General features: G+C 45.7%; 1 protein-coding gene across 1 annotated transcript in view; it reads right to left on the bottom strand.

Annotated features, from left to right (window-relative positions):
• LOC8042925 (zinc finger FYVE domain-containing protein 26) overlaps window positions 1-12,505 on the bottom strand; it is a 207,899-nt gene that overhangs the window by 41,559 nt on the left and 153,835 nt on the right. Inside the window, exons 34-36 of the mRNA XM_029966725.4 lie at window positions 10,588-10,730; window positions 4,946-5,100; window positions 2,746-2,907 (exon numbers count right to left, since the gene is read on the bottom strand). Of these exons, the coding sequence (XP_029822585.3) occupies window positions 2,746-2,907; window positions 4,946-5,100; window positions 10,588-10,730 (460 nt within the window). The remainder of the gene's footprint in view (window positions 1-2,745; window positions 2,908-4,945; window positions 5,101-10,587; window positions 10,731-12,505) is intronic.

Here is a 12,505-nt window from a genome sequence, read left to right as displayed (position 1 = left end):
CATCATGGTTTTGTACGTCCATTCTGCGGCGGTCATGCAAATACATCGCCGCACGTCAAATTATTTATGCTAAGTTTAGCAGCGTAACGAGCCTTGATGATTTCGCTCAGGCGATTAAAGTGGTAAGACATTGCGATGAGGACGTAGAATCGACAACTCCAACGCGAAAAAGAGTATGCAGACTCACACAGACGCCGACAACGTGACATTCGAATGGTTTGTTGACGCGGGACGCGGTGCTTCTTGCCCGTACTCCATTGCGCGTGCGTTCCAACTTCCAACTGTCGTCTGCTCTTTCAAACTTGGCTGCTTTTTGTCGTCAGTTCGTTCAAACGACAGCGGCTCGTAAACCAAACATTGACCCGGTAATTGCGATAAGAACTAAGTGCAGGCCTCAAAACGCTTTTGAAGGTTGGTTGGGGTAAGTCGGCTAAGTGTAAACAGATACAAGAAGTTGTTGATCATTGTTACCAGTGGCCATCACCGACTTGTAATGCCCGATTCTACTTGAGGTTTTCAGTATCGATGTCCATCTCAGGTACGGTCCACGCTTTTGCAGTCCGAGCGACGTCGCGACTGAAAATAGCGAGCAGAATCTCGACGTGGGAGTCAGGCTTTAGCGCCCATTCTGCGGCGTCCAGGTGAAATGAATTGCCGCAAGTCACATTATTCACGCAAAGTTTTGCCTCGATAGTTTTGCTGAAGCCGCTCAAGTAGTCAGACATTGTTAGGAGGACGTAGAATCAACAATTCCAACGCGAAAAAGAGCACGGGGACTCCCACCGACGCCGACAACAACGCAATTCAATGGTTTGTTTATGGGCGACGGCGGGCTTCTTGCCCACCATCCACGGCGCATGCGCGGCGCCGGTGACGTCCGCTAGGGGCGCTCCGGTTTGTTTGTAAACATGAGTTGGTGTATACCGTATTTACACAAATGTAGGTCGACCCATTTTTCAATTTTTGAAAATCTGAAGTGAGGGGGTCAACTTATAATCGAACCAAAGCACTCCACCCACGACAAAAACGAAACAATCGCAATATCAAGAACACCTCTGCTTGTTACGAGTTCAGCCAGCTGTGCCTGCAGCATTGCACTATTCTGCACGCTCAATTTACAAATTCTTTCTTTTTTATTTGTGCAGACGAGTATTATTGATAGCGATTCGCAAATTAACCCGAATGTAAAACGCCGAACAGTGCATCACGTGCCTGACTTCCGGGGATGGTGGCACTTCTTGTAAGAGCCACTCCGGAGGCTGCTGGAACAGCCTCACGGCTCACTCCCCGCAGCGTCGTCGTTCGATCAAGTGTAGAGATCATGCTGGAGTGCTAACTATGTGTTTCTTTTTTTTTTTTTTTTTTTTGTATTGACACGCGTGATTCGGGCAGTTTAGGTTTTCGGTGCTCATTTATGGCCATTCTTCACCCAAAACAACCAATAACTGCGCTGTTGGACGCAAGTTCGACCCGTCGGAGCGGGTTATGCTCCAGTGGAGTCTGCAATGGCGTGGGACCTTAGCCAAAGGCTTGCAGCATACGCCGCAAAAGTGCACAATCGGTCCCTACCCGTGACGTGCTACGCAATCGCCGAGCAAGCGCGGAACATGCGGTCACTTGTAAAACGGAAAATTTCGTTGGACAACGCCGACGCAGGGGCAGATCCAAGGAGGAAACGGACAAAAAGAAACGGGAAACGAGCGCGTGCGCGTTGTGGCAGTGTATCCAGTACAGCTCCGCTGGTCCTCCTTCTTCACGAAAGTGGAAAGGCTGAACTTTTTTTTGTTTCTTTTTTATGGTTCATTGTCTTTCTTTTTCCACAACTGCTTTTTCGCTGCACATCTTTTCACATGTATGCTGGCTTGGCGGTCTGCCATCTCATAAGGCAAGCAATGTGCTCACCACCGGCGCAATCGGATCCGGCAAAAGAGAAAAGCAATGGGCAGCCGGGCTTCGTTTGCTATATCGAGTGTCCCCACCACAGAAATTTGATTAAAAAAAAAAAAGGTCCCATACTAATGAAGATTTTGACCAGCCTGTTGGAACAGATGTAACAGTAAGAAAGCACAAAACGAACAGAAGGACGAAAACAGACATGTATTGCTATACCTTTGCATATGATTTTCTAGGGGATATTTGGACTATTTGATATAAACGATGATTCGAAATACTGGAGTGTAATATAACCAGGCTCGACTGTAGAAGGTTAAAAGTTGTCATAAAAAGCAAAAAAAACTTTTAGGCTTTTCACTCTGGTGAAGAAGGAAGAGCAGCGGAGCTGTAGCTTCTGTTCTCGGCGGTGGCTTTCCAGGCGAGCGATCTACTCTTCTTTCGCAAAAGAATCTGAAGCGCTCGACGCAGTGGAACTTTAGGCGACAGCGGCCTCGCGACAGTTGTGGAGCCATTCGCGCTGCTGCGCACATCGCCGCTCGTTCCGTTCCCGCTCTTCTCCCTCCAAAGAAATGTTGCCGCCATCTATGAGTGACGGCGGCAACCAGTTGTCTGGTTGCCGAGGCTGGAAAGGTTGTCGCGATCTATGAGTGACGGCGGCAAGCAGACAACCGGCAAACACAACACTCTGGACAGCAACCGCCATCTATGAGCGACGGTGGCAACCAGAGTGTTGTATCGACCACGGGTGTCGACATTTGTTTGGTACCGGACACGGTCCTGGGGAAACTAGTTTTAACAGCTCCGCTGCAAAAAAAAGTCGGGGAGTGACACTCATAAGAAGAATGGACTCACCCAACAAGCATCTCATCTGGCAAGAGATGCTGGCAGTTGGCAGTCACCACGAGGCTGACGATGTCCACGCGCCGGAGGTAGGCCTCGCTCCACGAGATGCCCGTGCTCATGCCAGCCTCCAGGAACTTCACCTTGGCACGCAGGATCAGCGACTTGAGGATCCTGGGGATTCTTTCCTTCACTACTCCGAACATCATACAAAACTAAAACTAACACTGACACTATACAGGATAAATTAAAGACATGTCATTCAGATGCCAACAAGATTACCGTATTTATTCGAATCTAGGCCGATAGTTTTTTTTTAAATACCGATACGTCAAACTCTAAGGTCGGCTTAGATTTGAGGATTTTGAAACACGCGCCAATTTCCAAGTAAAATTGAAGAAAGTGGCGCGCAGCTACCGCCACCCAGAAAATGAAGTATTGTAGCCATTACTAGCCGAGCCAGTAGCCGCTTAAGTAGACGAGCGGTGCCGCCATTTTGACCCGCGTTGATAGTCGCTTGCGTGCGGCGTGGCGTTTTCTTTTTATTAAAAGGGCAATGGCACCAAACAGGCGGTGCCATTAGCGTTCCGCTCTTAAAAGAAAAATTGTTTTAGCCGCAGAGTTGTCGTCGAACGTTGAAACCGGGCAAAATTTCAGCGTGGATGAAAGAAATATCCGCGTTGGAGGAGGCAACGGGAGAGGACATTTGCGTGCGCCGCAACGAGGATGGCATTCACCGGACCACGAAAAGACCGTCACCACGGCCTTTTCGTAGTCCGGTGAAAGGCCATCAACGCAGACTTTTTGTGGTCCGGTGAACATGAAGACTGGACATCTTTATGTTCAAAAAATGTCTCCTGTTTGTGAGCGCTGTCCTCGCCTTTTCGTTCGGCCTACAATCGAGGTAAGTTTTTTTTTTCCTGGCTTCAGACTTTCTGGGGTTGGCTTAGAATCGGGGCCGGCCTGTATTCGAATAAATACGGTAAATGTTGCCAAAGTCACTCTTTTCGAGATTATAAAGAAGCCATGAAGGTGACACCGAGGGCGAGACATCGACGGACGGGATGAAAAGAGATCAGAAACACTTTCGTAGAACACAGAACGAAATGCCATTGAGGAGCAAAGCGCACCAAACATGCCATATTACAACTTTATGCAAAAAAAACAAACAACATATCTAGTATTACCCTATTTCTGTGCGAGGGTACAACATTAAGTGTGTTAAGAAGCTGTCCATAGTGAAAATAGATGCGCCTTCAGAATGCTTGCATCTACTGGATGCGAGCATATGCAGCATTTCAGAAGCACCCCAAAGGATAAAGGCCAAGGTCTTGCACGAGCACCAGCAGGAACTGGCCGTGAAACATTGACCAGATTGAGTCACCGGAAGACGGGCGGGACTACAGTCAAGTCAGCTTTCCAGGGTTCCTTTACTCCCGAAACACTCCAGAGTGCACATTCAATCGTGCCCAATGTGTAAAAAAAAAAAATCTATTGTGACCGTATCCCCGATTTTTGTTGCAATCTTAGGGTAACGGTAGTAAGCTGTCTCTTCGCTGTGATTATATGTCACAAAATAAGATGGTGATCAGTTCCCAGCCGAGGCAGGGTACAAGTCCACAACATCGCTGTGATGAAGTTCTAAAAGTCAATTCTATAAGGCACTTTCTTGAAACGCTTTTTCCCTCCAGTAAGCCGCATTCCACCACATTGATGAACAGCATCTGCACTTTACCCATTAGTTTGCTTTCATGCAGACATGTTCGGCGTCCTTTCTGATGTTGTGCCCAAGCAGAGCAAGGGGCTCCGTCAACGAGAAAATTCGAGAAGTACAAAAGGCGACAAATTCCCTTGGGAATCGTGCATGTAGCAGAGCCATTTTGGCCGTCGACGGGTAGGCTTCTCTGTCAGCAGCTTTATCAAGTCTGAATAAAAATAGAGTACCAGACTCTTTTATGTTCCTGGCCCCTAAGGCTGGAGCAGTCGACCGTAAAGAGATACAACTTGAGCCATCAGGAAACCAATGCCTTTATGCATTAAAAGACGTGGGAAGAAAGTTCATCAACATGGGGTCTGGTAAGATTTTGTGCCGAAAGTATGTGACGCCGAACTGCCCGATAAGCTAGTCGTTTCCAGCAGATGGCAAATGGTGGCAAGTATGCGGCTCGACGATAACGCACTAAACACCAATATCATTGGGTCAAAGACTGACGTGATGATGAGTCCATAGTCGACGAGCTTGTCGGAGGTGCTTTTGGGAGCCAGGAGTGCCAAGAGTGTGTCGCACAGCGACAAGATGAATGTGGCGCACTCTGCCAGGCTGGAGTGCTTCTCCAAGATGGAAAGGCACAGGGACACACTAGGGGCCTGCGCAACAAGAAGCAAAATAAATACCTTGGGCGTGAGTTGAGCTAGTTGATGACATCATATTAAAAACAAAGCACAGAGACTCCCAACTAGTGTACTGCGAAATAAAGAGGAAGACAAAACGTCAGAAATGCAACGCACGCACCATAAAAAAGAGGAAAAACAGTGATACATGAACGAGATGTACTATAAAGGAAAGAGAAAGAAGAAAGAGTCACAAAGGGAAACCCAATTAAATTCAGGAAAAAAGAAAAGAAAGAAAAAATTAAGAAGGATCGTTTACTAGGTCGGCCAAAAACAATTATTGTAGGCATTGTTGTAGGCATTGGCTAGGTGCATGTTAAAGACCCTAGGCTGGCAGTTGTACCACACTGGCTAAATTGCTCATCTACAGCCAGTCTTGGGTAAGTTACTTCTAAAAAATAATTAGTTACAGTTACTTTCAGAAAAATGTAGTGAAGTTACCGTTACAGTTACCGGACCAAAAGAGTAACTCGTTACAGTTACACTTACTTTTAAAAAGTAACGATGTTACTTTTTAGTTACTTTTCTACAACATAAAAAATTTAGGAAATACTCGAAAACGCCCCCCCCCCCCCATCAAGTTTTATTGAATAAAAGTAAAAAAGTATGCTTTTTACTTCATACTGTATCATAGCAGCAGTTGCTTCTCGAAATTAGTGTCTGAAAGTTTCCCTCGTTTGATGGCGAACACGTCCCTGCCATTGCTGAACGGACCCCGCATAATCAGAGCAACGAGAAAACCCCGCGCAAACAGCAGTCAATTTTGCCTCGAATTCTGACGCCACGCCGGAGTGGCGCAAACGAAAATACGAAACATGCGCAGTGCGGAGCAGTGGCTCTAATCAAAATACGAAACATTCGCAGTGCCCTTCGTGTGTATTGTTGTTTCACGGTTGATTCACCCGATTAAAAAGCGTTTGCGCAGAAAAAAGAACAACCGCAGCATAGATAGTGCTTCAAGATATTAAGATGTAAGTGTTCAGTCATAAAGTACACGCCCGTGCAAAAAAGATAACTAGATTTTTTTTTTTATCACATCAACACGTTCGGGTCGTGACTCGCGAGAAAGAATGTATTCACAAGTTTGTGCATGGCCAACTTGACACTTAAAATGTCTGAACAGACAAATTGGAAAGTGCAAGAATAGCTAGATTGTACTCGTTCAATCATATGTTATTCATAAAAAAACTGGAAAGTAACGACCAAAGTAACGTCGCTACTTTCATCGTTACCTCAGAAAAAAGTAATAGACCTAAAGTTACAAGTTACATTTTTAAAAAGTAACTCGTTACAGTTACAAGTTACCAAAAAAGTAACAAAGTTACAGTAACGCGTTACTAGTAACACGTTACTACTCAAGACTGTCTACAGCTGAGAAACCAGACGCCCACTAAGGCAGACTAACTTCCGACTGTAAAAACATACACACACCAACTCTGATTTCACAATACATCAGTTGGGAGCCAGCGCTCAGTGTTCTCTTGCTCACAGCTTGTGCGCCGTTTTTAATATGATTTACCTTGGGTATTTCTCAAAAGTGTTTTAAATGTGTAGCACTTTGAATGCCTTTGCTCACATCCGCTAAGAAGTCTGTTGCACGCATTACATATCTCGGCATACTCAATCAGGAAGAAAGCAAACACATAACAAATATTATAGCCATTAGCAACCGTCAAATGTGCTTTAAATAATTGCGTTCGTTTCGCGCACCGCATAGGGATTCATGCCCGTCCGGCGCACTTCCGGCGAACGGTGCGACATTCTTCACACAAGTGCTCGACTTTTGCTTTCTTAAAATGGTTTGTATGCACGAATGTGCCTATATAATTGCAGGATAACTTTATGCGCATACGCGATGTTGAATATTAGTGGAATGCAAGCGGGTGGAAACTTCACTTCGTGCAGTGCTGCGGGGCAGTACAGGTAAGAGATAAGAAGTGTGTTCAAATTGAGCTTTTCAGCGGCGCCTCTGAGTTTTACCTCGCGTACTCAGGCGTATTAAAGAAAAACAGTAATCGCAAAAAGTTATATTTCGTCTATGGACGCATGAAACAAACAAACTTTCTGACCAACAACACTAATGTAAAGGCGCGATATGCATACTTATTGGCTCCTACAGCTTGTTGATTCGTACACAAGCAAGATCCCCGAGCTTCGCAGCGTCGAAATTCCCAGCACTGGCTCGTCCACATACCTCGAAACGCTAACAGAAAGGCTCAAGTACAAAAATACAACAAGCATGCCTTAAGACAAGCTATACGTCTCGGGCTTGTGCTAAAGCTTCGAGGTCTGGCCATTTAGGTTAGTTTAGAGACCACAAATGACGCTCTCCGGACCAGAAAGCATGAGATAACAGCCGTTATTAGTCCACGCTCTGTGTGTGACCTCTTGTCGACGTGTCGATCGAAACCGAAACCATGCCACTCACCTCCCTGGCCAACTAGTTCCCAGAGTGCAACGCGCGCCGAGTTGCATGAAGGGCTTTATGGAAGAAGTCTATTGCACTTTGGCCGCCTTATCCTTGTTTACCTTTTTCTTTTGACGTTATTATTTTGCCCATTTTTGTTTTGTTTCTGTTTTGCCTTTCTTTTTTTGCTGCTTGAATTTAGTGAGCTTTCTTTTTTTTCTTTGTTTACCTTTCTCTTTTGCCATTATTGCTTTGCCCATTTTTGTTTTGTCTTTCTTTTTTTGCTGCCTGAATTTAGTGAGCTATCTTTTTATGCTGCGTGGAAGTCCCGGTCAGGCGCACGTGTAAGCGCGGCAGTGTGAGCGGTCTCCGTCAACTGTGCTTTACTGTATATAGCGGCTCTTGGATGCTCTAGTCGGTAAGCTCCCGTTTGTCGCGACCTTCGGTATTAGCTGAGACACCAGGAAATTTCAACTCTAGCTTAATTTAACATATTTTTGTATATCAAATTATTGATATATCAAACTATTTTACGATCCCCTATGAATTCGATATATTGTATTTATTCGAATATAGGTCGACCTTTTTTTTTCGGAAATGTTGTTAAAAATTAAGGGTCGACCTATAATCGTGACCAAAGAATTTCGACCTAATTCGCGACCAAAATTTGAAACCCTACCGAGGGTATAGAGCTATCAATCACCTAGCCGGCGTTGCGGTAGAGCCGCGCGGCTTCTGGTTTCAAAAAGCTTTTGATGCACAAAAACAACCGAACAGCAGCAGCCGACAGCCCGTGGCTGCCGGCTTCGGCTCTCGCGCATTTTCCTCGGGCGTCGGGTTTCGCCATCACGCCTGTAGCGTTCCCCTCGCTGGGCAAGGGCAAGGGAAAGGGGAGGGAGAGGAACGCGATGCGCCATGCACTTTGCCCTCCTATGCGCTCCATTCCTCTCTCCCTCGCAAACGCGCAAAAACAAAAAAAAAACCGGAGGTACTTTAGTTTGTTTTTCTTCGGCGGGTTGCGTGTTGCTCACGGGGCTCGCAGCGTTGCTCATGTCTTTGTATTTGTTCTTTCGTCGCTCGCCCGTCTCCACCTTCTCTCGTTTCTTCTTGTCGTCATTTTACAACGGTGTCAGTGATGTATTGTTGCCAATTTGCGAGGATGTCTACTAAGCTGACGAAGCTTCGGACGACGATGTGTCCGGACGTTCTGACGATGAATAAGTTTTTGACATTGCCCTGCGATTTAGCTGAGAGTGCTGTAAATAAAGGTTTGTTTCTTTTGCCCTAACTTTCCCCTGTTCCTTAAAAAAAAGGTCGACCTATATTTGAATTATTTTTTTTTTATTCTCGGTGGGCTCAATAAATAGGGGTCGACCTATTTTCGTGGTCGACCTATTTTCGGGTAAATACGGTACTGTAAACGACTTAATTTTCAAGGGCTGAAATTTTCGCGAGTCGGGCCAAAGCTGACAATTTTAAATTATTCGCAGGTTCTAATTTTCGCGAATTGAGTGTAGCATCCGTAACTTTCCCATATTGCCCGAATTGTTCGCGGAACGCATTTTTCGCGAATTGTAGGCCATCCGCGAAAATTAAGTCGTTTACAGTATCCGGGCTTGACTGTACGCCACTCCAGAAACACAGCTCACAAACAGCTTTGCGTGTTTTTTTGCGCATTGGCTCTTTGACTGCCCTTCTGCCCTGGCTCTTACACTCAAACATATCTGGCTCAAATTTTGAGGGGCAGAAAATATCACAGGGACGTGGTACCGACTTCCTACTTTCTTTCAATTTTGGGAGACTTTGTGTAGGTGTGGGATGAAACCAGTTTTTTCTTAAGGGGAGAGGTCCCTTTTATTATTTTAACAAGGGTGCCAGCAACATCACACAGCAAAGCACACATAAACCCAGCATTTCTCAGCCTATCGCACTGCGACTGAAAGCTCTCATGCACCGTGTGGACGCAGGACCTGTTTAGGACCGCGTCCAAGCACAAAATCGCAATAGCCTTTTTGACAACTTTCGAGTTGGCTCATCTAGAGTCTAAGATGGCTTTTTTCGACCGAGGGCTGTACGCCCAGCAGATATGACTGCCACCCACACAAGGCGAAAGGTCCAAAAACTCCAGGACCCCCTCCTTAAGGACCTTACACGTGAACCTGATTCCTCCACCACATTTGCCAAAAATTTCCAAAACGTCAGCCACTGAGGACACCGAGCCAACAAAAACCCTCTAGGAACACTAAGAAACCATCAACATAGCGAGCCACCTTTTTAACCGTGGTGGAACCTTATAGAGACCCTTCAATGTTCCGGTAAACTGTACTCGAGTAAATATCACTCAATACGGGTGCAACACATGAGCCAATACAAACACCCGTCTCGACAAAAAGCTTGAGGATGACGGTGCCACTGTGCAGTCGTGTTTGGTTCATCCTTGTTGTCTGCGTGTGAATGCGCTTAAGAGGTGGACCATCTGCGAACCTTTTGTCACGTGATCAATCCATGAGCGAATTGGGAAAGCAAATACACTCAGCAGGAAATCAATACCTATATGTGTTCCTCAGCGGAGCCGGCGCTTCCCAACATAAAAGCCAAGAAAACGCAAAAACCAAAAATGTATTGAGGTCCTACACACAGTCCTGCACAACTCCTACTTGTGGCGCCGAGCAAAGATGTCGGACGGCGGATCTTGTGGTCTGTGTTGATTCCCGCCGAGCTTGGCGAATCTCTCATGTTTCGATTAAGTGCTTCTAGTTATGATCGTGCATGAATTATAATGGCAAATTATGCCTCCTATACGCTTTCGACGCATATGCATTGCCCGCTATGGGTTCCTCACACTCAAGCATTTTCGATAAAATTTATCGCATTAACACATTCTGTGTATTTGAAACTCTACACAGTCATGGAAGTCTATGAGAAGACTCTTCCCGTCTCATCCATAGGTGGCAAAAAGCATTACAGGTTCTTTCTTTACCGCCCTATGTATTCCCATTTCACTGCAAATCAGGTCATCTGCACGGCATCATCTCTGAGAAAAGGAAGAGACGCACCCGCTCGTAATAGAAGTGTTCCCTGATAACCTTGTTTTCTTCGGGGTTGGCACTGAGTAGCCAGAGGGGAGGTCTGCACAAGCTCCAAGTTCGCGACGTTCCTCCCTGCTCGCCCTTGCTTGAGGCTCCCTTGATTGAACCTTCTGCACATGTCACAAAATACAATCTCAGAAATCTCTGCAGGGAGCAGCTTGCAGGTCCTGCCAAATAGAAAACATCCTAACAACAGTGCAAAGGGTTTTCACTCATCACTCAACAACAATAAATAAAATAAGCTTTGATAGCTACCAAAAAAAGGGCTGAAAATCTGCACAATTATTTTTGAAAACATGGTAAAATGGAAGTGTCCCAGCACACAAAACAGATTTATTTAATCCGTTTGACTCACAAGTGGAAATTGCCGCCGAGTGCGATTTGCTGGCTCCACACCGACGGCAAATCGCGGCAGGCGGCAATGTCCTGGTTCCGCTTTGTCCCGCCGCGTGGATTAGTGCCACCGGTAGTTCTATTTAACACTACTAAAAAGGTGTAAATTTTTCTTTAAGTCACTTTTTAGTGAGTTGTCTTCTTGCAGGTCACCCAACGGATGTTGTCAGAAAGTTTCACTCCTGTCATTAAAGTACTTTTTCAGAAATAAATGATTTCCGACATCCACTTAAAAAGCTGCTTTCTGAACGTTCAATCACATTTATCTCAATTTCACTTTTTGTCATCAAAACTTGGTCAAGGACAACTATCACTTGATAATGGATTGATGTATGGAGTTAGTTTTTCAAGTTTCTATACTGAAACTTCCTAAGTAACGAACCTCTAAACTTACTTTCTGCATTTTCATGCTCTTTTGTTTTGAAAGGCTTCAGTATCTTCAACAAACAAATTTTTTTCTTTTCTATTAAAAATTGTGTTATTTTTGTTATTTCTCTTCACAGCTGTATGCAGTAGGTGTTATACTGTATGTTTCCTCAAAAGAACTGGCCATTATGTACTACCGTCTCTAAATATTAGTTATTAATTTTCCTCAGGGGGTGAGGCGTTTATATGATGAACTTTTACGGAACTCTTTGAAGGATTAATTTATGAACTTGAAACATTGTATGGTAACCTCCTCCACAGTGCTGAATATGCCCCGCAAATTTTATGCAAATAGGACTCACAGTTAAAAAGTTGGCCTTTTGAAGTGACCCTACAGTGTAGGTAGTTTAGCTTCTTTTTTTGACGGTTTGTAACTTTATATGTATTATACAGCCATAAAGAAAACTTCCAGACTTTCCACTCTGGTGAAGAAGGAAGACCAGTGAAGCTGTACTATGATGGGACGACCTCAAGGACGTCTAGGATGACTTCTAGGACGACCTTAGGGACGACGTCTGGGACGACCTTAGGAACGACGTCTGGGACGACCTTAGGAACGACGTCTGGGATGACCTTAGGGACGACGTCTGGGACGACCTTAGGGACGACGTCTCGGACGACCTTAGGGACGACGTCTGGGACGACCTTAGGGACGACGTCAGGGACGACCTTAGGGACGACGTCTGGGACGACCTTAGGGACGACGTCTGGGACGACCTTAGGGACGACGTCTGGGACGACCTTAGGGACGACGTCTGGGACGTCCTTAGGGACGACGTCTAGGACGACCTTAGGGACAACGTCTAGGACGACCTCAAGGACGGCGTTTTGGACGACCTCAGGGACGATTTGAAGGACGACCTCAGGGACAATTTCAAGGACGACCTCAAGGACGACTTCTAGGACGACTCACAGGAGAACGTCTAGGACGGCCTCAAGGACAACTTCTAGGGCGACCTTAAGGACGACTTCTAGGGCGACCTCAAGGACGACATCTAGGAGTGGAAAGGCTGGAAATGTTGCCGCCATCTATGAGTGAGGCCAGCAAGCCGGTTGTCTGGTTGCC

Source organism: Ixodes scapularis, unplaced genomic scaffold (assembly GCF_016920785.2).
Source record: "Ixodes scapularis isolate PalLabHiFi unplaced genomic scaffold, ASM1692078v2 PGA_scaffold10__122_contigs__length_95168666, whole genome shotgun sequence".
NCBI classification, from domain to species: Eukaryota; Metazoa; Arthropoda; class Arachnida; order Ixodida; family Ixodidae; genus Ixodes; species Ixodes scapularis.
This window is presented reverse-complemented; position numbering and strand designations above follow the sequence as displayed.